At 37.3% G+C, this 26,599-nt stretch overlaps 1 protein-coding gene across 5 annotated transcripts in view; it reads right to left on the reverse strand.

Moving 5' to 3' along the window:
• The window catches only part of cd276 (CD276 molecule), a 155,565-nt gene that overhangs the window by 52,252 nt on the left and 76,714 nt on the right, over window positions 1–26,599 (reverse strand). For all 5 annotated transcript variants that reach the window (XM_055173604.2, XM_055173603.2, XM_055173601.2 and 2 more), the window contains exons 5-7: window positions 25,141–25,275; window positions 20,348–20,401; window positions 15,189–15,226 (exon numbers count right to left, since the gene is read on the reverse strand). In XM_055173604.2, coding sequence (XP_055029579.1) covers window positions 15,204–15,226; window positions 20,348–20,401; window positions 25,141–25,275 — 212 coding nt within the window. In that variant the 3' untranslated portion in view covers window positions 15,189–15,203. The remainder of the gene's footprint in view (window positions 1–15,188; window positions 15,227–20,347; window positions 20,402–25,140; window positions 25,276–26,599) is intronic.

Genomic DNA, 26,599 nt, shown 5'->3' on the forward strand with positions numbered 1-26,599 from the left:
TATAACAACAACTGCACGCGCGAATTTGAGACGTGAGGCTAAATTATTTAAAAGTTAAGAAAGCGCGTTCGGAAGTGAGTAGGAAAAGGAAAAGAGAATCTGACTGCGTTAGGAACCGGACAAGAGTCCCACTCGGTCAGGTTTTTACTCGTTGGCGTGAGCTAAAAGACAGCACTGGATGGGATGCTGATCCGGTGATCTTGTTGATGGACTAGTAAGTAAATCTCTCATTTGTAAACTTGTTTGCGGTCTATGTTGTATGTTGTTGCGTTTGCTTGTAGTATGTCATGCGATTATCATGACAACAGTTGTCAATATCTCACATAATTATTAGGACATAAATAAGCCTAGAGGTTATAAATAGTGTAAACATGCACAATTTGCAAACTATTATGATAAATAGCAATAATCATGTATAGTGACATTATAATGAACAACGTTATGAAATAATGCAACGTACACAATTAACTTTGTCATGGCATTTTGTAATGTTTACTTGTGATTTAGCTGCAATCATGTAAAAACGTTATAATCTAGCAAATGGGGTACTTTATTATTATATACACTCTACACTTGGAATAAACTTCCCTATTAACAGTTTAGTAGAACATGCAGTAGCCTAATATTTGTATGAAATTGTGAAACATTACCTGGTCATTATCTTCGGAGTACTAGAGTGGGAAATTACGACAGTTGCAAGTATTTTCCAGCGACTCTAGCGGTCGCTGTTTGACAAAAACGCCGTAAATGCATAGAGCGGCTTTAAGTGTTAATACTCTGTCAAATAATTTTGTAACAAAGTCAAGAATATTCTTTAGTTAATAATGTTTTTTAAAGTTTCCTCCATGTGTTTAACGAATAAAATCAATAATAATAATTATTAATAAATAATTAAAATAATAATAAAGATAAAATTATATTTTATTGCATTTGGAGACCAAATCACCTTAAATTAAATGAAAACAGTACAATAGTGGGTTAAGCCATGTAGCAGTGGGTTTTCATATTACCGGAAAACTTAATTAATTTAATTAATTAATTGTTTCGTTATTTTTTAATTCTATGTCAGAAAATTTCAGAACCCTGTGTGTGTATTGTGCACATACATAAAGTATAATCTTTCACGTGTCTGTTGCATTTTGTTAAAGTATTTAAAATTATTTGACATGGTATTAACACTTATTGACATTTATTGACAAGTTAAATTTTTACTACTGTAGTTGAGGTCAAGAAAAATCTTCATGATGCTGTTATAAAACTATTTGAAAGACTATTAGCACTTATTGACATTTTAATGGCAAGTTCAATTTGTAACACTGTAGTTGAGGTCAAGAAAAATCTTCATGATGCTGTTATAAAACTATTTGACAGAGTATTGACACTTAATGACATTTAACACTTAATGACATTCAACTTTTAATGTAATGTTAACCCATAAAGCTAGGTAGTTTTTAAGTTCAATATTATTCTGCTATGTCATGTTTATGACAGATTTATGACAAGTTATGATGTATTGGTTAATGTCAAGTTGTCATAAAAAAGACATCTAAAACAATGTCATATTTGCATTAAAAATGACATAATTAAACAAATGACAATTAATGACAGTTGCCATAAATGTGCATAAAATCTTCTTCACATTCATGACATGTGTCATGTCATGATTATGAATGTGTCATGACAGTCTTATGAACACCCCTTTAAGTGAAGTGTTAACAAAATGGATACATTGTGATGCACTGCAAGTTGCTTTGGATGAAAGCTTCTGTCAAATGCATGAATGTAAATATATTGTTATATGTTTCACTGAAGCTCAGTTGGTTATGCAATGTGTTTGCAACACAGGGTCATGAGTTTAATCCCAGGGAACACACATCCTGTTACATCTTCAGTGCAAACACAAGTGCATTACAAACATTTTTCTTAAAGTCCTAGCTAACTATCAGTTAGTTTTACTTCAGATTCACGTCAGACTAAGACTTCTCAAATTGTTCCAGATCGGCCTAACTTCTTTATTACACCGCTTACGTCTGTTCATTTAATCTTGCAATTTTTCACAACACCGATATAAAAAAGTGTACCATTTATAAAAGTGTAAAAAATTACTACTGTAAACCCACATCTTAGCAATCTTAAAAAGGTCTTGTCTGTCCGCTCACTCCCTCATCTTCATTGTTTCAACATGTGCGGCCCTATGGACAGCCTGCCAAAATGAGAGATATTTTTAGAGCGACAGTAAATGGTTAAGGGGAATATATAGGATAGGAATGAAATCAATATTTTAGTGCAGTACTTAAGGTGTGGGTGAGAGAGCCATTATCTGCCACTAATTGCCTCTATTGGGTCTATCTGCTGAAACTGATCTCTATGACAGCCATTAAGTTTCACATGAAGTCTTGAACGACTGGGGTGAACCATAACTTTTCCTCTCAGGATGAAAGAAAATGGGCATATATTTTGAAATATGTGAGCGTGTATTGTATATGAGGTTTTTAGGATCTATACGATTTACAGTTGACACACACACACAGGCACAAAGACAAAGTGCATACGTGCCACTTTGCTGTCAAACCATTAATTTCTGGAAATAAATCTTTATTCTGAAGGAGGCTATTTTAAAACATAATTCCCGAGTCTCTACAGGTGTGCATTGTCTTATAACAGGAGAAAAATGGGTCTAGATTTAGACCACATGTCAAAGCGAATCGTTTTTCATAATGGCTGTGTCTGGAACCCGAAAAGCGGTGTTTTATTCAGAGGAGTGAACAGCCATTGTAGCCAATTATATTCAAAATATATTGAATGCTGCAAAAACTAGAACAGCAGTGTACACTGTATATAGCCTGAATAAAACAAATACTTGGACCTGAATACAACCCAAATGTGGCAGCCACATGCATCACAGTGCCCCCTAATGTGTGGTTCAGATTCTTTATTTTTAAACTTTGAATTCTGTTTCTAGTTGAATTTCCAACTATTTACTATGGTAAAAGTGGACATTTTGGCCAATAAAGCATGCACACAGCAAAATACAGCCAAATTTGTTAAAATATTAATAAAATAACTAAAGTGAAAATAAGGCATTTAAATTACTGAATAATAACCTTTTCATTGCCATTAAAGTAAAACTACTAAACATAAGAGCCTTAAAAAAAATGCTACAATACATGCTGCATTATATTAATCAGGCAATAAAACTGATTTTTTTAGTAAGCCTGAGCTTGTCAACATTTAAAAATTAACTGAAGATCAGGTTGCCAATCGAATAAAAGTCTGAATGGAGTATGATTATGGTCATCAAAGAGAAAACATAAACCATGCGGTTATCAACATGAGTGTAAATGACTTCAGATTAAAAAAGAGGGCTCGAGGAAACGCTGCGGCCACTGCATTACTTGTTCAGAAAATTGCGAGGCTGTTTAGTCTGAAACACTTTGTGTGGGACTGCAATTACACCTCTCTTCCTCTTTCTCATCCTCTCGATCTTCCTTCTTCCAATCATCATCTGTTTTCTAAACAGCTGGAGGGAGCTGGTTGTTTTTTATATTAGACTTTGATGTATTTCTTAGACTCCTGGTGCTTGGCAATAAAGATCTCTCTCTCTCTGTCTCTCTCTCTCTCACTCTCTCTCCCTTCCTTTTTTTATCAGAGTGCATGCTGGGAGCAAGTGGGCGGAGCATTTGCGAGTGCGAACGCAGCTGCTGTTTTTAATCTTCACTGTTTTCTGTTTTTCTTTAATTTCACAGCCGTGAAATTAATAATTTTAATGCATTAAGAGTAAAGTTCACATACAGAACTACTTGGGGGTGGGCAAGATTGCACTTTTGGGTTGTGTGCTAATTGTGTTTAGGTAAGCACAGTAGTGTTGGGCGTAAGTGCAGACTGGAGAGCTCCAAAAGGGGGTGTGGCTTACTATCAGTGATAAATAGACAGTACTTTCAGAAGTTTTTGAGTTTTTTGTGATTGTTGTGGGCAAAAATCCTTGATCTTGCGGCACGTTTTCTTAAAAAATGCAATGGAATATGTGGGATATTCATGCAATTTTTACGATGAAAATGCGGGAACTTGCAAAAATTGCGGGAACTTGCAAAAACTGTTTGCAGCTTTTGAATGATGTTCACGTCACATAATCACGTCACTTCATAATGTTCCTATGCCAACAGGGGACATGGCTGCGCTTGTGTTAGGTGAATGCACATTTTTTAAACTTTCTGCTAAGATATGTGATTTTTGCCTCGAAAATGCGGGATTATGAAATCATGCAAGCCCTGCATATTTTGTGCACGGAAATCTGCAATTTATGCTGCGAAAAAGTGGTGTATTCGAAAAAATGCGTCTCCACCTTAAATGCACACTGAAAGGAACTTTTTGGCCACTAGGGGGTGCTAGACATGTATTTTCACATCTAGCACCCCTAGAGGCCACAAGCGCCACAGCACTAAGTCGCAAAGGAAAATAAGACAACTCTTCAGGTCACAAAGTGTGCCTTACAGCATGTCATGTGTCATATAATATAATTTCATGGGTTTTATTTTTATTCAAACGCCAAAAGATCGCATAGCTCACGTTTACAAGCCAGTTGCAACGGTGGTCGCTTGGTTAAAGTTTATATTTAAAAAAATATTGCCTTAAAGGAATTCGAACCCGGATCGTCCGTGTCGTAGGTCCACAATGTCACATGGTATAAATCCCTCTCTAAACTCTCCAAGTAGCCTCCAGTAAAATTCACGTAAAAAAAATAGTGTTCGGGCGCCAGACAGGACGTATATATGCAAGCAATATAACATCACTTACAAAAGCATGAGGGCCAAATCAGCATCGGTCAGAAACCCCTCCTCCTTCTTTAGTTCACGAACGCTGGCCCAATATTGATCCTCGTCCTTCTTTTTATTCTGTCACTCTCCCCTTTTCTCTTTCTGGTCTCCTCCGACAAAACCTTGGGTTTCTTTTTTTTAGTTGCTGCTTCGGCCATGCCAACAAAATCCGGAAAATAAATAGTTGCGCTCTCACGTCCGAATTTGAGGAAGTGACGTATGCCGTAAAGCGGATTTTTGTAGTTTTTTGTTTTGTGCTCGGGTTACTACCCGAAACCCCAAGTTTAAAAGTACGAGTAAAAACGTTACAGACCCCGTCAGGGTATGGTGGACATGTCATTCAACCTATTTTAAGTCGATGTACCATCACAAGGGTCCTGAAAATATATTATGAAGGTTGAAAAACTACAAAGTGTCACTTTAAATATGCGGACTTTGGCTGATTATGCGTATCTGAATCATGCGATCCCATAATCACGTTTTTATGGAGGGACTGGATAGACATGACACGCCTAACCCCTGAGCCTCAATCTAACCCTACCCACCCCTTTCAGAGGCACCACTTACTTTCAGAGTTCATGCCCCCCATTTAAAGATTTCATATATCTACTTGCAGAGTTGCCTGGTTGTAGGAGGGGTTGTGGGACATGACTGCATTTTGCCTGCTTAAAGAATGAATAATGCCACTGTCAGTATTGCTATTGAAAAAGCTAATGAGTTGGTTGAACGCAACATTGTTGTTGATGTGTTTACTCCTGTTCTGCCTCTGTCACCGTTATGTCCCTCTGTTAATTAGTGATGCAATCTTAAAGGGATAGTTCACTGAGAAATGATAATTGTGTCATCATTTACTCACCCTAATGTTGTTCCAAGACCATTTACCTTCTTTCTGCTGATTCTTAAAGACTGGGAGACTCAGTTACCATTCACTTTTATTGTCTGGTAACAGAGCAGCATCATTTTTCAAAGTTCTTTTAAGGAGAACCATTCATGATAAGGGTGAGTAGATGTTGCCAGAATATTAATTTCTAGATAAACTGAAACACACTGAAAACAACGGAAACATTATTCTTTCAGTCATATGTGATAGAGAATTTATTAAATTGCCCTGATGATGTTGTATTTGCAACCAGTTTTGAGTGTGGTAAAGCAAGACATTCTGTCCGCGATTGTCCTGAAAATATAACATTTATGTTTAGCGTGGCTGTTCGTGTCATGCATTACCTCAAAACATCTTCCCGTTTAAAACTAAAGATATTGTCATGGGCCCACTTATGTAGAATTATACGAGTACAAATGGTAGTTTTTGCAATAGCATTACAGGATATATTATCATACTCTGGAGGCACATAAGCAAACCCACGAGATGTCTTCACTGAAACAAAGTTTTTTTCCAGCTTAGAAAATTAATGTTGAGCAGCTGGTACTTAATTCAGTAGTACAGTATAAATTATAAACTATTAAAGCTTTAATGTCATTGCTGATCAACTGTATATTCGCATTTAGTTAAAACGTTTTGCTTTTTTGTGTGTGTCTAGGCAAACTACCTCTACACTATATAAGCAAATTAAATTATTTAAATGAGAATTGAGTTGGACATGGTTCAATTATTGATCTATCAGCAGGTTTTCACAACAGATTCTCATATTTACAGCTTCAGTCGTGACCTTTTCATAGTCCTTCAGTTAGAACCTTCAATCTATAAAGTAAATGAGCTCGTTTTTACAGTATTTTGCCCTGCAGGCTGGATCGTGTGAGGTCTAAGTCTTTGGAGGCCAATGCCTACTAAGAGAAACTGATGCATGCTTGCTAAGCTTTAAAATTATTGTCTGAATTGCGCTTCCTGTGAAGGCACATAAACAGAGGATTTTCTTTTGTTTTAATTGGCCGTCATGTTTACATGGCTTGTCAATATGGGTAGCACAGACTTTGGTAAATCCGGATAATCTGATTGGTTGTTGTAAACAAGGTGTCCCTGTGTGCCTGTATTCGATATGTTGCAGTTTTAAACAGATAGAGCAGTGTGTTCCTAGACAGCATCACATTGAGTGCATGTTTAAGACTTCTGGTAGGCCTTTGTTATTGATACTGTACTGATTTTATCACAACACCAAGTGCCTGGAGCGTGAACAGATCATTTTGGCCTTTTAATACAAATCTGTTCAATAATTCTGCTAAACAGTCATAAATAAATATAATTACATTTTCTGTATGAAATTTATATGACTTTAAATATATAGCAATTTGTCTTAAGGATCTTTAGTAAATTATGTGTGATGTGTTTTTCTTATTAAAAACCTTTATTTTGAAGAGCACAGTTCGGTTGGGTGAAAACTAATCATTTTTTAAAATTAAATCTCTGAATTTAAAAGGGGCAAAAGACATCAGAGTTGTCTAAAAGGATCAGACTGACAAAGCAGAGTTTAGTTTTGTATCAAAAGGCTGAATGTTTTATGAAACGCTTTTGATTAAACAAGGTAATAACACCTGAGAGCTGCCATTTAGCAAAATGTTTCAAATTCAGTTATTGTGTCTCATGATATTGCAATTGCTTTTTTTATTGGTTTTTATTTGTGTATGCTTCAAAAAATCTCTCTTGCGTTTAGATGCCCTTTGTTCAACCTTTTACAGTTGTTGTTGTGAAAAATGCTTATTCCTGAAAGGTTATATTAATTGTACAGAGCGAAACCACATTAAGCCCCATTTGTTTGCTTGTAAGCCTCTTACCCAGGTTATCAAAGCATCTGAACTAAATGATATTTGAAGACATTTTCATTGCAAACAAAGACAATGCGCTTGGGCTAACAGTCATAATAATATTTTATCTTCAGCAAGACTTGAAATGTTTTATGATTGTAAGCATAATTTTGCTATTTAGAAACATGCTTATTGTCCCTGTAAGCTATTCAGATCATAATATGATGCAATGTTCTTTTAAGTGTAGTTAAGCCAAAGTGAGCATACCAACATTTTAATACCTCTTTGTTATAGTAGCTTTGTTAAAGACACTTTTGGGATGACTTTAGAATTTCAAAGACTTCCTGCTTTTGCAACAGTGATGAAACTTAGGCAAAGATAAACAGATAAAAATGCTATTTTGTCAATAGCATACCTGAAATGTATATATATATATATATATATATATATATATATATATATATATATATATATATATATATATATATATATATATATATATATATATATATATATATATATATATATATATATATATATATATATATATATATATATATATAATAATTATTTCTCAGTCTCTTTATTAGAGTACAACCAGAAAATACAGGAAATGTGTATGTACTGTAGTATTAAAACAGTATAAAAGTATAAAGTTTTTAGGGTATAAACTCCCCTTTCACTTGAGCAATAGCAGGAAACTGCAGGATCTCTTACACCTAAATTAAATAAATCCTAATTTCTAATTCTAATCGAATGACTTCAGGATTCAGTCTCCTCAAAAAAGCTCAATATGTGTTTTTTGCCAAGAGAGGTCACACTAAATACTGACTGATGCCTAAAGAAGATTGTTTTGTTTTTTAATTTTGTGTACATATTTCCTGAATTTTCTGTTTGTATCTTAAAAAAAGAGTGAAAAATAAATATGGATGGACATTAAAACTTTGCTAAAACAACAAAGCTGGCGATGGTGGCCTAAGACTTCTGTGGGTGGGACGGGTTGAACAAGTCCCCACCACTTTTTCAACACAGTTGATTATGTCCCGATAATTTATTGGAAGACATTTATGAAGAATTATTGCGATAGGTGCGTGTTAGGATCCATTGAGATTTAAAACATGCAGGCCGGCACCAATGGGGCTTTAGGGTGCAGTGCCCCCGTAATCGAATGATCAAAATTATTAATTAAAGGATTAGTCCATTTTCTTAAAAATAAAATCCAAATAATTTTTCTTATTTAAATGGACTTTAATGGACACCAACACGTAACAGTTTTAATGCAGTTTAAAATTACAGTTTCAACAGAGTTTCAAAGGACGGTGGGACGGCGACTCTTCCTGATGGTTTATTTTTAAATACAAAGGTTTTCTAAGCATTTCAAAGTCTTTATTTTTGGCAATGTTAAAGTACAGAACAAGGTTAAGACATCAGTTGGTGCAGCAGCAGAGCTGAATGTTAGCTTTCTGTCTATATACTGTAATTTGCCAGACACTGGAGAGCAGTTACATGCACTACTCCACTGATAACTGATAACACCTCTCGCTGATACAGTATGTGTGTCGAGTCCTTGCTACAATGGCTGTGACATTCACACATGTTTCCAGAACAAGTGGAAATCCAGTAGCTTTTGGCTTGCTTTATGTCTTTTTTGATAAGTGGTTGAAAGCCTAGTGAAGCAAATCTATCTAATCTCCTGCCGATTCGACATCTATCTGTGACTGCTATGAGGCCAAATACAGATACTGCGAAGTTTGCACTTTTAAAGTTAATGTGAATTAAAAATTTACTTTGTAAATGCTTGATCTCAGTTTAACTGCATTACTCTGACATACAATATTTTTCATCTTTTAAATCTTATTGGCTTGTCACAAATCCCTCTTATGCTGCATTTATCTATATATTTTTCTCTGCTTATAAGGTATTTTTCTTTAAAAAAAAATGGTTTAGCAAAAAGCTGAAATAATTCTATTTTTGTGAAGGAATTTTGGTAGAGATCAGATTCAGAACGATTATCAAAACATACACAGAGTTTAAAATGAGTAAATAATGTTTTGGCTTCAGTTTTTTCATAAATTGGGATTATCCATCTTGTGGATAATCACGGTATTGCAGATTAACATAAAAATTCATCAGGAACACGTTTTTTATGCAAACTTTTTCTCTTAATTGACAAGATAACTCGTCGATGGCGGGGAAAGAGTTAAAATAATCATAATAAAAGTGTGTTACTAATGAAAGCTTCTTCCACAAAACCCAGTATATCCACCAGCTTTGTTGATGTGCTTGACTACTTTAATGCAAAAATTTTAAGTGCTGCTCTTTATGTCATCGCTTCTGTTAAGGTAAAAAAATTGACAAGCAAGCGTAAAGCAACAACAGAAGCACAGATCATGAGATGAAAAGCTACATGTGGTCGAATACAAAACATGAAATCTATTCTAACATCTATAAACACAACTGTCACGCTTACAATGTAAAATGAAACACAGTTTGACAGATCTTCTTTTCAAAGATTATCAACAGGAACATTAACCTGGACTTTTATGTTGCTGTTGACAGGATACTTTCCCTTCAATTCAAACTGACATCTGAATCACTGCTCTCTGACAGCAGATTCAACAAGTTTGTATCATTTTGCATTAACATAATCAATTACATTAAAATGACATAATCAGCATGTCATCATGTAGCACTGAGGTCGGAAAGTCCCCGTTACGGCATCATCAATTATTCACTATGTCCTGAAACACTGCCCACATTTTTCTTTAAAATGTGTTTTACTGTCTAGACACTGAACTATTAAAAATGGCAAATGGCTTGCTCTGTTCAGGCGTCTTTCCAAGGTCTTTGAAACCTACAGTTGTTAAGAGCCATCTGGATAACTCCACACTAAACCAATACAGGCTCGTTTGAAATCGTCCCTTTATGGGCAAGATCATTGAGAATGGTGTTTTCAATCAGGGGAATGAATTCCTAAAATCAAACGGCTACTTGGACAATTTGCCATCTGGTGACTTACTACATCACAGCATCGAGATGGCACTCATAAAGATACTTAATGATGTTCACATCAATGCGAATTCATGCAGAGTATGCGCTAGGGCTGGACATTTAATCAAAAAACTAATCGGGATTACAATTACAGGTGAAACAATTACATAATCGCCAAAAGCCTCAATTACAGCAGTCCATTTGTGCTTATTTCTGTGCGTTTCGGTGGCATGTTTGAGCACCAAATACAGTTGTGAATCAGAGATTTTAAAATTGGTAAGTTGATGTGTCCTTTAGCCATTCGTATTGGATTTTTTTACTAATTACTAGAGCTGGGCATAGATTAAGCTAGATTAATATCATACAAAATAAAAGTAATGTTTTGCATAACATATGAGTTTCTGCTGTGTGTAATTATTATGTATATATAAATACACACACATTCATGTATGTATTTAAGAAACATTTACATGTGTATATAGATTTATTTATATTTTTATATATTTTAAATTATATTTAAATAAAAAACTATATTTAAATAAAACATTTCTTAAATGTATATATATGTATGTGTGTGTGTGTGTGTGTATAAATACACATGATATTTACACACATCACAAACTCATATATTATGCAAAAAAAACTTAATCTAGATTAATCTATGCCCAGCCCTACTAATAACATAACTTCCATAATTATTTGTTATTTACATTATATTATTCAGTTTTGGATGTTTAGAATTTACAATGCAGCTGCTTCACAGAAAGGTATTTCAAAACTTAAATGCAAAGTCTGTTAATCGTCAACAATATTCACAATTACGATATTAAAATAAATAATGAACTTCAATCAATATACTTCATCTGCAATCAAGATGCAACATTTTTTTGTCATAATAGTACAGGCCTAGTATGCACAATTAATACATCTCAGTATTGTGTGATCTTCAATGTTGACCATATTACACATCTAGACAAACTGGAAAACCATATTGGACTGTCTAAGAAGGTTGACGTGCAGGGCTTGACATTAATACCCGCCAAATGCGGGTAGATTTCCCCTGTGGCGGGTAAGACAGTCCACTAGCCACTTTGGAAGGTTGAATATATATATATTTTTTTTGCCGTTTCTTAAAAGTTATGCGAAATGATAAACAGTGCGTAATGCGATACTGGCAAACTACAACTCCCATGAGCACTCCCTGCACCCAGAGCAACATAACATAGGGAAACCCGCAAGCAGAGAGATTCGCAGATCATATTAAAGGTCCCGTTCTTTCTGTGTTTTTGAAGCTTTGATTGTGTTTACAGTGCGCAATATAACACGTGTTCATGTCTCACATGTAAAAAAACGCAGTATTTTTCACATAATTTACTTATTTGTATGCCGCTGTTTTCACTGTCCTCAAAACGGTCTGATGTCTTCCTTGTTCTATGAAGTCCCTCCTTCAGAAATACGTTTCGAGTTCTGATTGTGTAGTTTGTTTAGTGTGTTGTGATTCAATAGCAGCTTAGCTTGCCGTTAGCTTAGCTGGCGACTGACGTATTCCTGTGGGCGGAGTTTAGTCAAAAAACTGTTCTAGTGACGTCATTCAAGCAGGAAGTAGAGGGCTGTAGTCCAAACCGGCCGTTCGCTGTAGGCTTGAAAGGCGAATTCTGTTAAAAAAAATATATCGCCTTGCAGTGAACGTTGAGCTTTATTATTTTACAGGTATTATTTATGCTATTATAGCAACATTACACACTAACTAGGGTTTTAAAAATGGGATCAAAGAGAACATGACCTTTAATGTAGGCTACTTTGGGCAACAATAATGTCCTCTTGACATTTGTCAGTAAAAGAGCACCTTGAATTCTCAAATCACTTTTAACAAAAACCATGATCATTCATGTACATGCCTTGACAGTATTTACTGTTGTTGTTAATAAACATTCAAAGTGTTTGTCTAGGGTTTTTGTGTTTATCTTTTTAGTTAATCTTCTACACCCCTGCACCACTTTTAATATATTCATTAGAAGTTAATCTATTTATGCCTTACTAGCATGTTTTTCATGCACCTACATTTTATGATATGATCTATACTGAAATACCTGGTATATACCAGCTAATAAATGTCTTCATTTGGGTGGTCAATCTGCATTTGAAAGTCAATCTTTATCAAATCTAGCTAACTCAAGTAACATTACTCAAATTAAAATCATTTTAAGATGCCAAAGTCACGTTTAACCATATAAAATGTATTTTACCAGCAACAAAATTGTGGCCAGTAAAAATGCTGAGTGGCTAGTAACAACTAGCAACTTTAGCTAGTGAGCAAAAAATTAATGTCAAGGCATGTTCACGTCATACTATCCTTATGATAGCATACAGTCGACAGTCTACCCCGGTTCAATACTGTATGCAGAGAAAAAGTAAGTTCTTCATAGGTTGTAAAGTGTAAATGATGCATGTGTCTCTGTTTGTTTACCTAAAACAATGGTGGGAGATTTAATGTACGACTACCAATAACAGACAGAACTGGACTTTACTCCTGTTGTGTAAACAAAAGTGTTGTACCTACTACATAAATGATGTACAAGACTAGGAGTATTGATATAGCAATGCAAAGGTGATGGGTTTGAGTCCCAGGGAACAAACATATTGATAACATGTAAAGGTTTTTAACCAAATGCATAAATGTAAATGTGCACCTTCACACAAAGACCGAACCAAATAACTCTTGCAGAGCACGAACAACATGTTTGTATGAAACAGATGCACATGAACAGCAGAGAAGAAAAATACTAAAATACCCAAACTTAAAAGCATTCCAGTGCGAAAAAAAAAAAGAAATAAGCAAAACACCAGAGGTTGCCCAGAGCATACTGGACATCACCCACAGTCACTGGATCAATCAAAGTTAGTAAATAAATAATAAAACACATGCAATTGTGTAGAGTTCGAGAATTCACTGTCTGGGCACGATGACACTCCACAGAGACGATTATATTCACGCAGTATCCCTAATCTCCGCAAACCCAGTTACGTGAAATGCGATCGACACGTCTACTTAATTTCCTTTGATCTAAATTATGTTTGTTTTTTGTCAGAACATAAGCTAATGTCCCTGGATGGCGTACTGGCAAGGTCCCCGATTAAAAAACAGAGTGCCAATTTCTCACATGAGAGACAGATTCGCTTATTCTTTACTTTGTAATTAAGATGCGAGAGTGGCAGTTAAAAATAGCGCCACTCGTCGAAGTCACCGTGTCAATCTGCCTCCTACGTGTCTGGGAAGGCAAAATATGCTGTTTAATTTCCTTGTCATAGCAACAAGCTTGCCTTCAACTTTCTCTCTACCACCCCCTCTCTTTCAAATAGATTTTCCGACGACCGCGTCCTCGTACGTTTTCACCTGAGTCTGGCTTCGTAATGATTCAAAGAGCTGATGATTAGCAGTAATCAGGCTTAGTACGGCAGGGCAGAGGAGAAGTCCATGAGGCCACTTTAATGACTTGACACTCAAATGAATTCGTCATGGCAACCATTGACCTAGTGGATATTATGGGACCAGAATGTCAAGACTTTAGGAACTTCTGGACGTCCTTCACGGAATAAAGATAATGACGTCTTATTAAAATGGCCATCACTGCAGACATCGCTGTTCCGACAGACCGGCTTGTATGTCAATCAGAACGAACTGAGAATTCCTTTTTAATTCAAATTAAACTTGTGAATTCTTCTTCTTATTTTTTATTTTTATTTAATTGTGTTCCTGGAACTTAACTGGTAAAGCAATGCATTTGCATTGCAATGGGTTATGGGTTTAAATTATTTTTTCACCTATAAAAACTGTATAGCTTATATGTAATAAAATAAATGACTGAATCATTTAATTCAAAGTTTTCAATGTGAATCCAGGATCGATTGTGAATTTATCTGTTTTTGTACGTTGCGTTGTCGTGTCAGGCTAATGAAGGTCCTCTCTTGAATTTCTTTAAATTGTACTTTAGTTAATTTCCCTTTCCTGTCAATCCAAGATCCATCTATTTAATTCTTGTATTAAAATGGAGCCCACTCTTAAAATATAAAGTTCATCTCTTGTTTAACGGTCCCGTTCTTTCTGTGTTTTTGAAGCTTTGATTGTCTTTACAGTGCGCAAAATAACATGTGTTCATGTTTCATGTGTAAAAACACAGTATTTTTCACACAATTTCCTTATCTGAATCCCGCTGTTTTCAATATCCTAAAAACGGGCTGATGTTTTCCTTGTTCTATGAAGTCCCTTCTTCAGAAATACGTAATGAGTTCTGATTGTGTAGTTTGTTTAGTGTGTTGTGATTCAATAGCAGCTTAGCTTGCCGTTAGCTTAGCTGGCGACTGACGTATTAGTCAAAAAACTGTTCTAGTGACGTCATTAAAGCAGGAAGTAGAGGGCTGTAGTCCAAACCGGCCGTTCGCTGTAGGCTTTGAAAGAGGAATTCTGTTAAAAAATTTCGCCTGGCAGTGAACTTTAAGCTTTATCATTTTACAGGTATTATTCATGCTCTAACAGCAACATTACACACTAACTAAAGTTTAAAAAATGGGATCAGGAAGAAAAATCTGTATTGTAAAGATGCTGCAACCTCCTACTCCGTTAACAAGGGGCTACAAATATTTTCCAGCAATAAAAGTTTAGACAGACCAAATCATAACCAGACTTACCTGCGGTCTCCAACTTTAGCTCTTCAGAGGTGTTGCAGCTGAAACAAACAGAAAACATAACAGTTTTCTTTAAAGATGTGGAGAAAAAAGAGGTAAACAACTCAAGGCTAGTTAAAAACAGTATTGCAGTATTGAGTTCAGCCGGGCTAGTAACAACCAGCTCAGATTCATACTCCCTGGGGTGCAAACTGCAGTCTATACAGCCAACATCATTACGACCTGCCCAAGACTCCAATAGAAATCAGTTTTTTCTGCTTTCTCTTTTCTTTTTGTTGGGGGGTGCCAAAGTATGTGACATTTAACTGTAAGCAAGCGACAAACACATGCAAACAAAACAGCACATGGGCATACAAAGCTAGTCTAATGGGAGAGTCAGATGAATAGAGCTTCCTGGGGTGCTTGGTTTAGTTGCCAGAGGTTGCAATACCATTCCAGACAGACAGAGTATGAATAGCATGAAAATTTCTATAACAGTGACGTCAGCGGAGAAAGAAAGTAAAAAGAACGACAAAGAGAGAGAGAATATGTAAAAGATTAGGGTAATTTAATGTGTCCTCACTTGCTATGATATATGCAAAGAATAATTGACCACGGGGCGTTAAATTATTGAAAAAATTATTCACACCCAAGGTGGTAATGTGGCACGACGTAAAGCCAAGTGTGCATTATTTTCAAATAACTTAAAGGACTGGAGGCAATTATTACGTTTATACCACGGTTACCACAAACGAGACTCCATGTGTGCTAAAACCTGACTTTTTTGAGGTCATTAACTCAAGGGTTCACATACTTTTTCACATACACAAGCACTTGTGTAAACATTCTGTTTACGCCAAATTCTGACTCTACCATCTGAATGTTTCAACAGAAATCGAGACGCATCAGACCAGGCAACATTTTTCCAGTCTTCAACTGTCAAATTTTGGTGAGCTCGTGCAAATTGTAGCCTCTTTTTCCTATTTGTAGTGGAGATGAGTGGTACCCGGTGGGGTCTTCTGCTGTAGTAGCCCATTCGCCTCAAGGTTGTGCGTGTTGTGGCTTCACAAATGCTTTGCTGCATACCTCAGTTGTAACAAGTGGTTATTTCAGTCAAAGTTGCTCTTCTATCAGCTTAAATCAGTCGACCCATTCTCCTCTGACCTCTAGCATCAACAAGGCATTTTCACCCACAGGACTGCCGCATACTGGATGTTTTTCCCTTTTTACACCATTGTTTGTAAACCCTAGAAATGGTTGTGCGTGAAAATCTCAGTAACTGAGCAGATTGTGAAATACTCAGACCGACCCGTCTGGCACCAACAACCATGCCACGCTCAAAATTGCTTAAATCACCTTTCTTTCCAATTCTGACATTCAGTTTGGAGTTCAGGAGATTGTTTTGACCAGGACCACACCCCTAAATGCATTTATGCAAATGCCATGTGATTGGTTGATGAGATAATTGCATTAATGAGAAATTGAACTGGTGTTCCTAATAATCCTTTAGGTGAGTGTATATTATAATGCATTTCTGTCAAGAGATCCTTCTAAAAGTTACACATTGCACCTTTAATGGAAAAACTGTTATGTTTTCATCAAAACTCACTTCAGCTGTATCTCTCTTTAAAGGGTCACTCATAAACTCTTAAGTTAGGACCAATATGATAAGATTGTCAGATATAATCCTTAAACACTGCTGTGATATATCCATCCGTTCTAATGGTGAAGCCTTGAGCAAGTCTACAAGACCAATGACATCCTGCTGGCTATATCAATGTCCAGAAAAAATAGGGCTTTAATCACGCTTTTGCTTCAGGGTAAGGAAAATTTTCCTTAAGGCCAAACTACATGAGTTAACTCAATAAATATGAAAGATGGGGATCTGTATCAATTTGCAGAAAAATTTGTGCCAGATGGAGAGTGAGGAGAAGTTTGAAAGCAGAAGGCAACTATTCGACTTCCATGAAAATACAAATTTGAGTAATGTTTGGTCTCAACCCCCTCTCTCACTGTCTGTCTCTCCTGCGTATTAAAAGTCCAAGCTTGAGCTGAGACTATTTCAATAATTTATACTCAGCAGAGAAGAGGAACAGTTCTATCTCCAATTTTAACCATTATGATATCAACCAGGCAGTCTGAGTTTTAGAAAAACTTCATTCAAAAACGAAAAATGTTTACTGAATTTACTGATCACTCTTTTTCATATAATGAAAGTGAATGACCACATGACCAAAAATGCACCAAAATGGCTCTTTATTGTCATTTTAAAGTACATTCCCAATTCACTTTTGTTGTTTTGTAAAATAACATTTTAAAGTGCTCACCTTTGTGTTGCACAAAAGAGAAAAGGTCACAGGTTTGAAATTGCATAAAGGGGATACAGTTACATAACTGTAATTTTCGGGTGAACTTTGCCTTTAAAAGCAGCCAATGGGACTTTTTTGAATGTACAGGAATTCCCACACCGTCAACATTCAGTGTCATGTCATCTAAACACATATCACATGTAAAATATTCATAAGACCTCTATTAGCACAGACACATTGTGACCCCACCTCTCCATCTCTATCTGTCTCTTTTCCCTTCTTTCATTCTCTTTGCCCCCAGCCATTCTCTCTTTTCTCTTTCTCTCTCTCTCCCTTAACCTCTTCACCTGGCTGCTTATTAAAATCTCATAGTATTAACTCTGCTGCTCATGGCCAGGCTGAATAATTCAATCAGACTAAAGGAGTCAAATGAATCTTTAATGACATTAAAGCCACAGGGGGAACAGAACCTGAACTCTGCCAGCGTTTACTTTGGCCTTCACCTTAGGGGGGATTGGGGCGGGCGGGCTTGTTCTGCTTGACAATCGTGGCAATTTAGACAGAAACATTCATGGATATCAGAGAGATTTGTATTTGGAAATGATATATCACAACGAATGAGGCAAGAAATAAAATGACCAAATATGGATTTATGCAGACATAAATAAAATCTATATTTTGTACTAGTTCTATTATTAAGCTCTTCACATTTGTGTCAGATTTACAGTCACATTTCACCCCATTGCATTAAATATCATAATTGCTACAATGCCACAGAGAGTTATTAGGAGACTTAACCATGACTTTTTTACTGTCAACCCAGACCCTAAAATAGCTACCATTAATTGGAAAGATACAGCATATCCAAGTAAAAAAATGAACATTGTAGATGTCCCAGATCGGTCTCAACAATACCACTGGTCTAAGGTTTTGTATCTTGATGTACTTAAAGGGACACTTCACCAATTTGCATTAGGCTTTGTATCATTAGAACCCGTGTCATGTTTTTGAATGGTCGTGCATCCTTCCCTCAGTTATCCCTCAGAGATGGAAGAAATACAGAGTTCAGTGTTGCATTTCTTTCAGTGATGTAAAAATCGTCATTTTGCGTCATTGAAAGAAGGAACTGCTGTATCTTTGTCGAGGGTGAAAGACTACAGATACTCATTCCTCATTTTTCCAAGGTGGGGGCTACAGACTACAAACATACAGACACTACAGACCTATTACAGATAAGTGGGTGGGACTTACGAAAATATACGAACACAGGCCAAAAAATGATCAGCCGCCATCTTTAGGCTAAGCTAAGCTAAGCTAACAGATGTTGTGGAGCGAGCCAGACCTCATGTTACAATAATAGCGAAAGGTAATCGATATGATATGGAAGAGGGTGATTTCGCAAGCGTGATGCTCTAATCCTCTGTTTGTGGCACCTTTATGAGCCACAATACAGCAAAGAGCTGAGGCAGATGGAGGAACAGAAACCAGAGGAGTAGGCTGGAGCCTTGGCTTCGGCTGCGTAGAGGAGTACAGGAAAGAAGCCGCAACCCTCGGCCTCTGCTGCGTAGAGAAGCCCAGACTGGCTCGAGCTTGGACGGACTAGTAGTGGCTGTACTCTCGCTGTGTGCTTTCTGTATAACATTTCTGCATCAGTTCAGGATATGGACGTTTATTTGGTGAATGGTCCCGGGCAAGAAGAGGTACTTTGCGTGTGTTTAGGCGTGTTTATTTCACAGACGTGTTTCGGCACAAGTGCTGAGCCAGCGCACCTGTGGAGTATACATATTGTGCAGTGGACGCGTTTGTGTGCAGGATGCGGCATTTTCTTCTTTGGGAATATACATGTTTGGCCAAGCACTCTCAAAAATATATATAAGAAACTGAATGAAGCTTGCTCCTACCCAAGCTTCGTACTGTGTATGGACAGAGGCATCCTGGATACATATTTTAGAATCCTAAACTGGAAGCGACAGCCAAAGCCTGCAGGGATAAACGGACGTCTGACTATAAAGTGAGTGTTTCTATTTTTTTGTTATACTAACGTGGCATTTATGTGCACAATAGCATATCTGATGGGTGTTCCGATTAATGGGAGTGGCTTGCAGAGCTGTGCATTGTGGTGCATTGTGGGAGTTGTAGTTTTCCATACAAATGCGCCCTAAAGTCACGTTCTGTCTTTTCTCGGCACAAAGTTCTAAATTTATGACCCACTTTCAATAAAGATTAATGTTTCTACCGGTGAAATGTCCCTTTAAGACACTTGCCACTGTTTGTTGGAACACATCACATGTATCAAATAAACACATGACTATCATCCTGCATTATAAGCATAGACTGTAAAAAATATGGACGTAGTATCCGTGAAGTCACCCATAGGTTTGTGAAGAGATTTTTTTTAAGCTAATAGTAGGCGGAGCCCACGGTCACCATTTTCACCGCACATCACTCGCAGATAACAAAAAATTAGTAAAGAGACAGGACGTGGGTGAAGCCGAAGTGACTGGTTGCTGATCATGCCCGCCTAGCTTGATTCTAGTGACTGCAGTAGCAGTTCACCTGTCACACAAATGACCACACCCTTAATTATGCAGAACTTTAAGTCTTAATTTGATACGATAATTTAAACGGATGAGTTACAAAAATTCACCCCCTCACAGTTTGTCATAAAGGGCAAAATTAGCTATATAGACCAAAAACACTTTTTGTACCAGGCTCTTAACATATTATTTTCTACTGTAAAATTTATCATTTTAACATGGGGGTCTATGGGAATTGACTCCCTTTTGGGGCCTCTAGTGGCAAGTCAATGAATTGCAGTTTAAGTTACTTCCATATTGGCTTCATCAGAGAGATCGTGACTGATAAGTGACTGACCTGATTCAGCTTCTTCAAACTTTTTGGCTTCCTCAAGTTCTTTGGCTTCTTCCTCTGTTAAAAGAAAAAATGCGAAGAAATTACAATATCTCAATCATTGTCAACTTACAGGTGGTATAAAGTTCCAATATGTCCGTAAAAAGGCAGATGCACACCTGAGAATATAACTAGTTGTGAAATCAGACTTGCATTTACACTTGATATATGTTGAATTTATACAGACTGAGAATGGTCTGCAAGTTATGACAAAATCAATTTGGAAAATCTTTAGTCTTTGCATACCCAACAGCTGCACAGCTACAGTACAAGTTCTCACAGAACTTGTCATAAACAGGGATAATTCTGTTCATATAAGAACTTGAAGGTGAATAAATATATTGCACAATGTTCATTTCCTTCTCTGGTGGCTCTCCACTCATATCTGAGCTAACAGGCCGATCTCAAAGCATGCTTATTTTAGTTAGGATCCCCTCAAACTCTCTGCACCCATTATGACAGCTAAGTAAAATGAGTTACTCGGTTCTAAACTCTGACTGACCTCCTCAGCCTTGCGCTCCATAGTCTGAGGCGAGAAGTGTCCAGACCAATCTCCTCTACTGTACACACGGTGAAATGGGAGCAGACAGCATCAATTAGGTTGCACCTTTTCCACAAGAGCTTGAGTACCTTTCTTTGGAGCCTTTAGTCCACACGTGTGCTAAAGGGAGCTTACACACTACGGTTTTTGTGCAGACTCAAGTACGCTTGGCTGGCCTTATGCCGATTAAACCAACAGCACGAGCTGTGGTAAGCTGTGCAGAAGACTAGGGTTGCATGAAGAAAAAGTGTGATTACTTACTAAAAAATACGATAATAAAGGTACATACTTTTACAAGGATCTATTGACAGAAATGCACTATAATATATTAATAACTAAATTATTAGTGGTGCATAAAGACCTTACATAATGAATTGCATTTTTTATTACCTCAGAATGAGTCATTTCTATCTACGTTCACAGCGGGTCCCCTTACATGGAAGTCGCCATTTCGTGCCGTCATTTTTCTACAGTAGCCCTATACGGACAAACTGTTCTATAGATTGCATAGAACACTACGTTGTCTCAGACGATGACATGTTTGTCCTGTGGTGGCTACCGTAGCTTCACTACGTGTTTCGAAAAGGAGGGATGAGCTTTGGACTAAGCCGTTGGTTGCAATTCACAATCTCACCACTAGATGCAGCTAAAAATCTACACAGTAGGCTTTAATGGCCCTGTCCCAAATGGTGCAATTCATGTGGACTTTCAGTCTCATGGCCTTAAATTGCGGATGCTCCCTTAGTCTACGAGTCCGTAGGGTGTCCCATCTTGGATTTTTATGCTCCGAAGTGTGCTCATCAGCGCCCCCTTTCCACCCTTGATGCTCAACGCACGTTACCAACCCAAAAGTCCTTGCGAAAGAGCAATAAGACCAATCAGATGATGAATGGGAGGACTTCACACTTATGGGCAACTTCTCTTCCTATTTCTGGCGTGACGCTTGAGTCTGTCCCAAAAAATACGACTCCGGTGCGCCCTCGTGGACTCGCGTCAAAGGTCCCTAAGGTGTCCACTACATGATGTCATCAAAGTGTGGACTCTGAGGAAGTCCACAAATCCAGAGTGTGTCATTTGGGACAGGGCCTTAGTTTGCAAAATCAATAAAACATTGGCTGATAATTGGTTCCTTGTCTGTATATATATCCCTCATGTTCCCATTGTCCTTCTGTTTAGTGAGTTTGCCATGACATACCATGTTTTTGGTCTTGTTCCATGTGTTTCATTAAACTGCACTTGGGTTCTCATTATGCTTGCCTCTCGGTGGATACTTGACAACGATAAAGTTTAAGAGAATATACTTTAAAATTAGCCCGAAACTTCAATGCACTACTTTGTATTGTTATAATCCTGAACTTGGTCTCAAGTGCACCACAGGAAATGCACAGTTCAATACTAATTAAAAACCAAAATCGTAACAAAGACCTAAATTGGCATTATATTACAAGAAAACCTGTCGAATGACAAAGAAGACAAGAACAACAGGACTGAAGTGGAAAAGTGAAGTATCTGACTCACTCAACAACTCAATTACTTCAACAGGTTAGTGACCCGTTCGATGAATCTTATTTCAGAATTCCTGCACGGGTTACTGGAGAAAGAATAGGCTATCTCGCGCTGGGCAATGTCGGTGTGCTCATTCCAGTCCATTCCACTGTTTTGTGTGGTTATACTGCTAGATATTTACTCTTCGGTCTTTTCCTCTCTCACTCATTCTCTGACTTTCTCGCAGAAAACAGGAGTCGCAGATGTATTTTTAAAAGCCCAGGGGTCCTGTGCAACACTGAAATGACCTTTATTTAAATGTCTCCTACTCTACACACAGAACTCATTACAGTTGATGTGGTGGTACCTTCTCATACCCCGGGAAAGCAAGGTTTTTTCGTTCCATCCATCTCTTTATCTAGATTTTTTCTGCGTATGATTGCGAAATCCATCTCTACCTGTTTATTTTTCTTCTTCTGCATATCATTCTTGTTCTTTTTCAGCAGTCCCCAGTTACACCACCAACTAATTATCTAACCGGCGCTGATGGACTTCTGTTTTTTAGGTTTCTGGCTTTCACAGCAAAGCTTTGGGGTCTTCCATGTGAATTATCAGTTGCTCTCACGAGAAGGATCGTGTCTGACTCGTGCATTGAAAGCAACGATATTCATTGAACTTTCTCAGAATGTCTGAACGTATCCGGTTATTATCTTTATTTATAATGTAACATTAATACAAGCAGACGGTTATCAGGAAAGAAAAGATGCATTTGCTTAGAAAAGATGCTTTAAAGGTGCAATGGGGTGTCTAATGTAACTTTGAGGATGTAGCAGAGAAGCAATTCGGGATCAGGGCCCTTTGTTGCTGTTAACTGTCTTGTTAAGTAGAAACTAGCTTGGCATAGTCATACTTTTTAGTATTGGCAAAGAAGTGGCATTTACTTTGCATCTTATTCTAGCCAAAGATGTAAATGAAGTAAAGAGACAGATTTAAATGACTGAAGCAGACAGTTAGATTGTCCTATTTTAAGTGTTATTTATGGGCAGGTTTATCTAATATATAAAGTGTTGATCAATATGATATGTATATGTATATGTATACGTATTTTCCGGACTATAAGTCGCTCCGGAGTATAAGTCGCATCAGTCAAAAAATGTGCAATGAAGAGGAAAAAAACATATATAAGTCACACTAGACTATAAGTCGCATTTATTTAGAAAATTATTATACTTTTTGGGGGCATTTTGTTTGTTAAGTCTTTCTCCATTTTTTCTTTTCTGTTTTTAAAGGAATAGTCTACTCATTTTCAATATTAAAATATGTTATTACCTTAACTAAGAATTGTTGATACATCCCTCTATCATCTGTGTGCGTGCACGTAAGCGCTGGAGCGCACTGCGATGCTTCGATAGCATTTAGCTTAGCCCCATTCATTCAATGCTACCATTTAGAGATAAAGTTAGAAGTCACCAAACACATCAACGTTTTTCCTATTTAAGACGAGCAGTTATACGAGCAAGTTTGGTGGTACAAAATAAAACGTAGCGCTTTTCTAAACGGATTTAAAAGAGGAACTATATTTTATGGCGTAATAGCACTTTTGGGAGTACTTCGACTCGCCGCAGTAACACCCTCCCTCTCCCATTATGAGAGTGAGAAGGGGAGCGGACTTTTCAGGCGAGTCGAAGTACTCCCAAAAGCGCCACCACGCCACACAACATAGTTCCCCTTCCAAATCCGCCCAGAAAAGCGCTGTTTTATTTTGTACCACCAAACTTGCTCGTATAACTACTCGTCTTAAATAGGAAAAACGTTGATGTGTTTGGTCACTTCTAACTTTATCTCTAAATGGTACCATTGAATGAATGGGGCTAAGCTAAATGCTATCGAAGGGTCGCAGCGCGCTCCAGCGCTTACGTGCACGCACACAGATGATAAAGGGATGTATCAACAATCCTTAGTTAAGGTAATAACATATTTTAATATTGAAAATGAGTAGACTATTCCTTTAAGGGAAGGCTACAGGAGCAACATATAGTGCCCTCTCGTGGCTATAGATGGTAATGTTTTCTTTTGGTTCATGTTAGTCAGTATAAATTAATTTTGACATATAAGTCACACCTGACTATAAGTCGCAGGACCAGCCAAACTATGAAAAAAGTGCGACTTATAGTCCGAAAAATACGGTATATGCACAAAAGAAAGTACAAATCATAAAGTAGATCATAGATCTGATGCCACTAATTAAACCAGTGATTATTTCTTCTTTAAAAACACAAAAGGCCTGGTAACTGTAAAATATGACATTTTAAGTAAATATACTGATAAATGTATCCTTTAAATCTAAGTCACTTTCGACAAAAGTGTCTGCCAAATGCATAAATGTAAAGTAATAAATGTAATGTAATAAAATGGACTGGTAAAAACCCTGTTTGCTGGATGCTGCATAAAAATAATCAGACTGAAGCTTGCAATTTGCTAGCAAGTGCTTTCCATTTTCCATTTTTGTGTGCAATATGGTCTGCCAGATACGACTACACATCCATGACCACTCAAAGCAAGATTAAGAGATTATAAACCAGACAACCAGACTACAAGGCTAACAAAGCGTAGTCATAAACAACTATGATTATCTATTACCTTCACAAAAGAGGCCTACAAAAACGTCTTAAGAAGTGATTTAGAACAAGGCCTTATTCTTAAGGACATACTTGCTGGGAAGTGCCCTTACCCGCTCTCATTTCCTCACAGCTCTCTTTGATCTTCCTGCGGCAGACAGCAGCCAGTGCGATGAGGAGACCCAGCAAACAAATGGCCAGGCCCACGGTTACCCATAATGCAACAGGTGGGAATACCAGGTGCTGACCTATAGACAGGGAGGATAACAGATAGAGAGAGAGAGAGAGAGAGAGAGATTGAGAGAAAGAAACAGAGAAAGGGAGAGCATTGTGTTAAAGGCATAGGGGAAGATTTTCGTTTTCCGGGTGGATGTCAATCATTCTGATGATATGTTGACGTATAATCGTTGTACGTGCTCGCCTCTAGGTTCGCTTTCTGCACATGTGCACTTTCACGTGTATGCGTGTTGTGCTACGGTTTCAACCATTCATTGAAGCTATATTTAAATTAAAATCTTTATATTTATATCTCTTTGTGTCATATTTAGGTCCCACTTCAATGCTCCTCGATGAGAGTCTCTAAAATATATCAAAAATATCACGTGACAAGGTTTTCAAACTGACAGCTCCCATTGTAAGACCACTAGCAACCATTTGTTTGTCCAAGTTCGAAGTGTAACTGGGGGGCGGGGCTTAGCAATAGGTCAATTATGTTTATGCAAGACCGGAGAACAGAAGAGCACATGTTACGGACCACTGTGATGAACTGTTGTCACTATGACAAGCGCGTCAGGTCCACACTTTAGACACTCCCTCCGTCAAACGTTAAAACTGACGCCCCGTTTGGATGTACTGTTACTTATCTGGTGCATTGCTCAATGGCGCCACAGTCGCAACCTGCCAGCTGTGAGATTCAATCAGGTTACAAGCCCAACTCTTTAACCACTAGGCTACGACAGCCCCGACTTATGTCATTATTATGGCAGCCCTACCATCATTATCATCATCATCATTACCTGCATTAGCATTCATGCACCATTACCAAATATACCACACAACAAACTCTTCATCATAATCTTATTTGGTTTTAATAACAGTGCACGTTTGGGTCAAACTCTTAATGGCTCTGGTGATGGACTGGTAATGTTGGGAATTGAGAACAGGCTCTTATTCAGAGCAGGTTATGCATGTACTGAAACAAATGGTGTTGGGTTCCGAAATAGAAAAGTATACACATAATAGTCTTCATCAAGTATGAATATAAATAAGGGAAATCCAATTGTTCTCGGATTGAATCAAAATCTGAACCAGAATCATTAAAGGAATAGTCTACTCATTTTCAATATTAAAATATGTTATTACCTTAACTAAGAATTGTTGATACATCCCTCTATCATCTGTGTGCGTGCACGTAAGCGCTGGAGCGCGCTGCGACGCTTCGATAGCATTTAGCTTAGCCCCATTCATTCAATGGTACCAATCAGAGATAAAGTTAGAAGTGACCAAACACATCAACGTTTTTCCTATTTAAGACGAGTAGTTATACGAGCAAGTTTGGTGGTACAAAATAAA

Source organism: Misgurnus anguillicaudatus, chromosome 15 (assembly GCF_027580225.2).
Source record: "Misgurnus anguillicaudatus chromosome 15, ASM2758022v2, whole genome shotgun sequence".
NCBI lineage: Eukaryota > Metazoa > Chordata > Actinopteri > Cypriniformes > Cobitidae > Misgurnus > Misgurnus anguillicaudatus.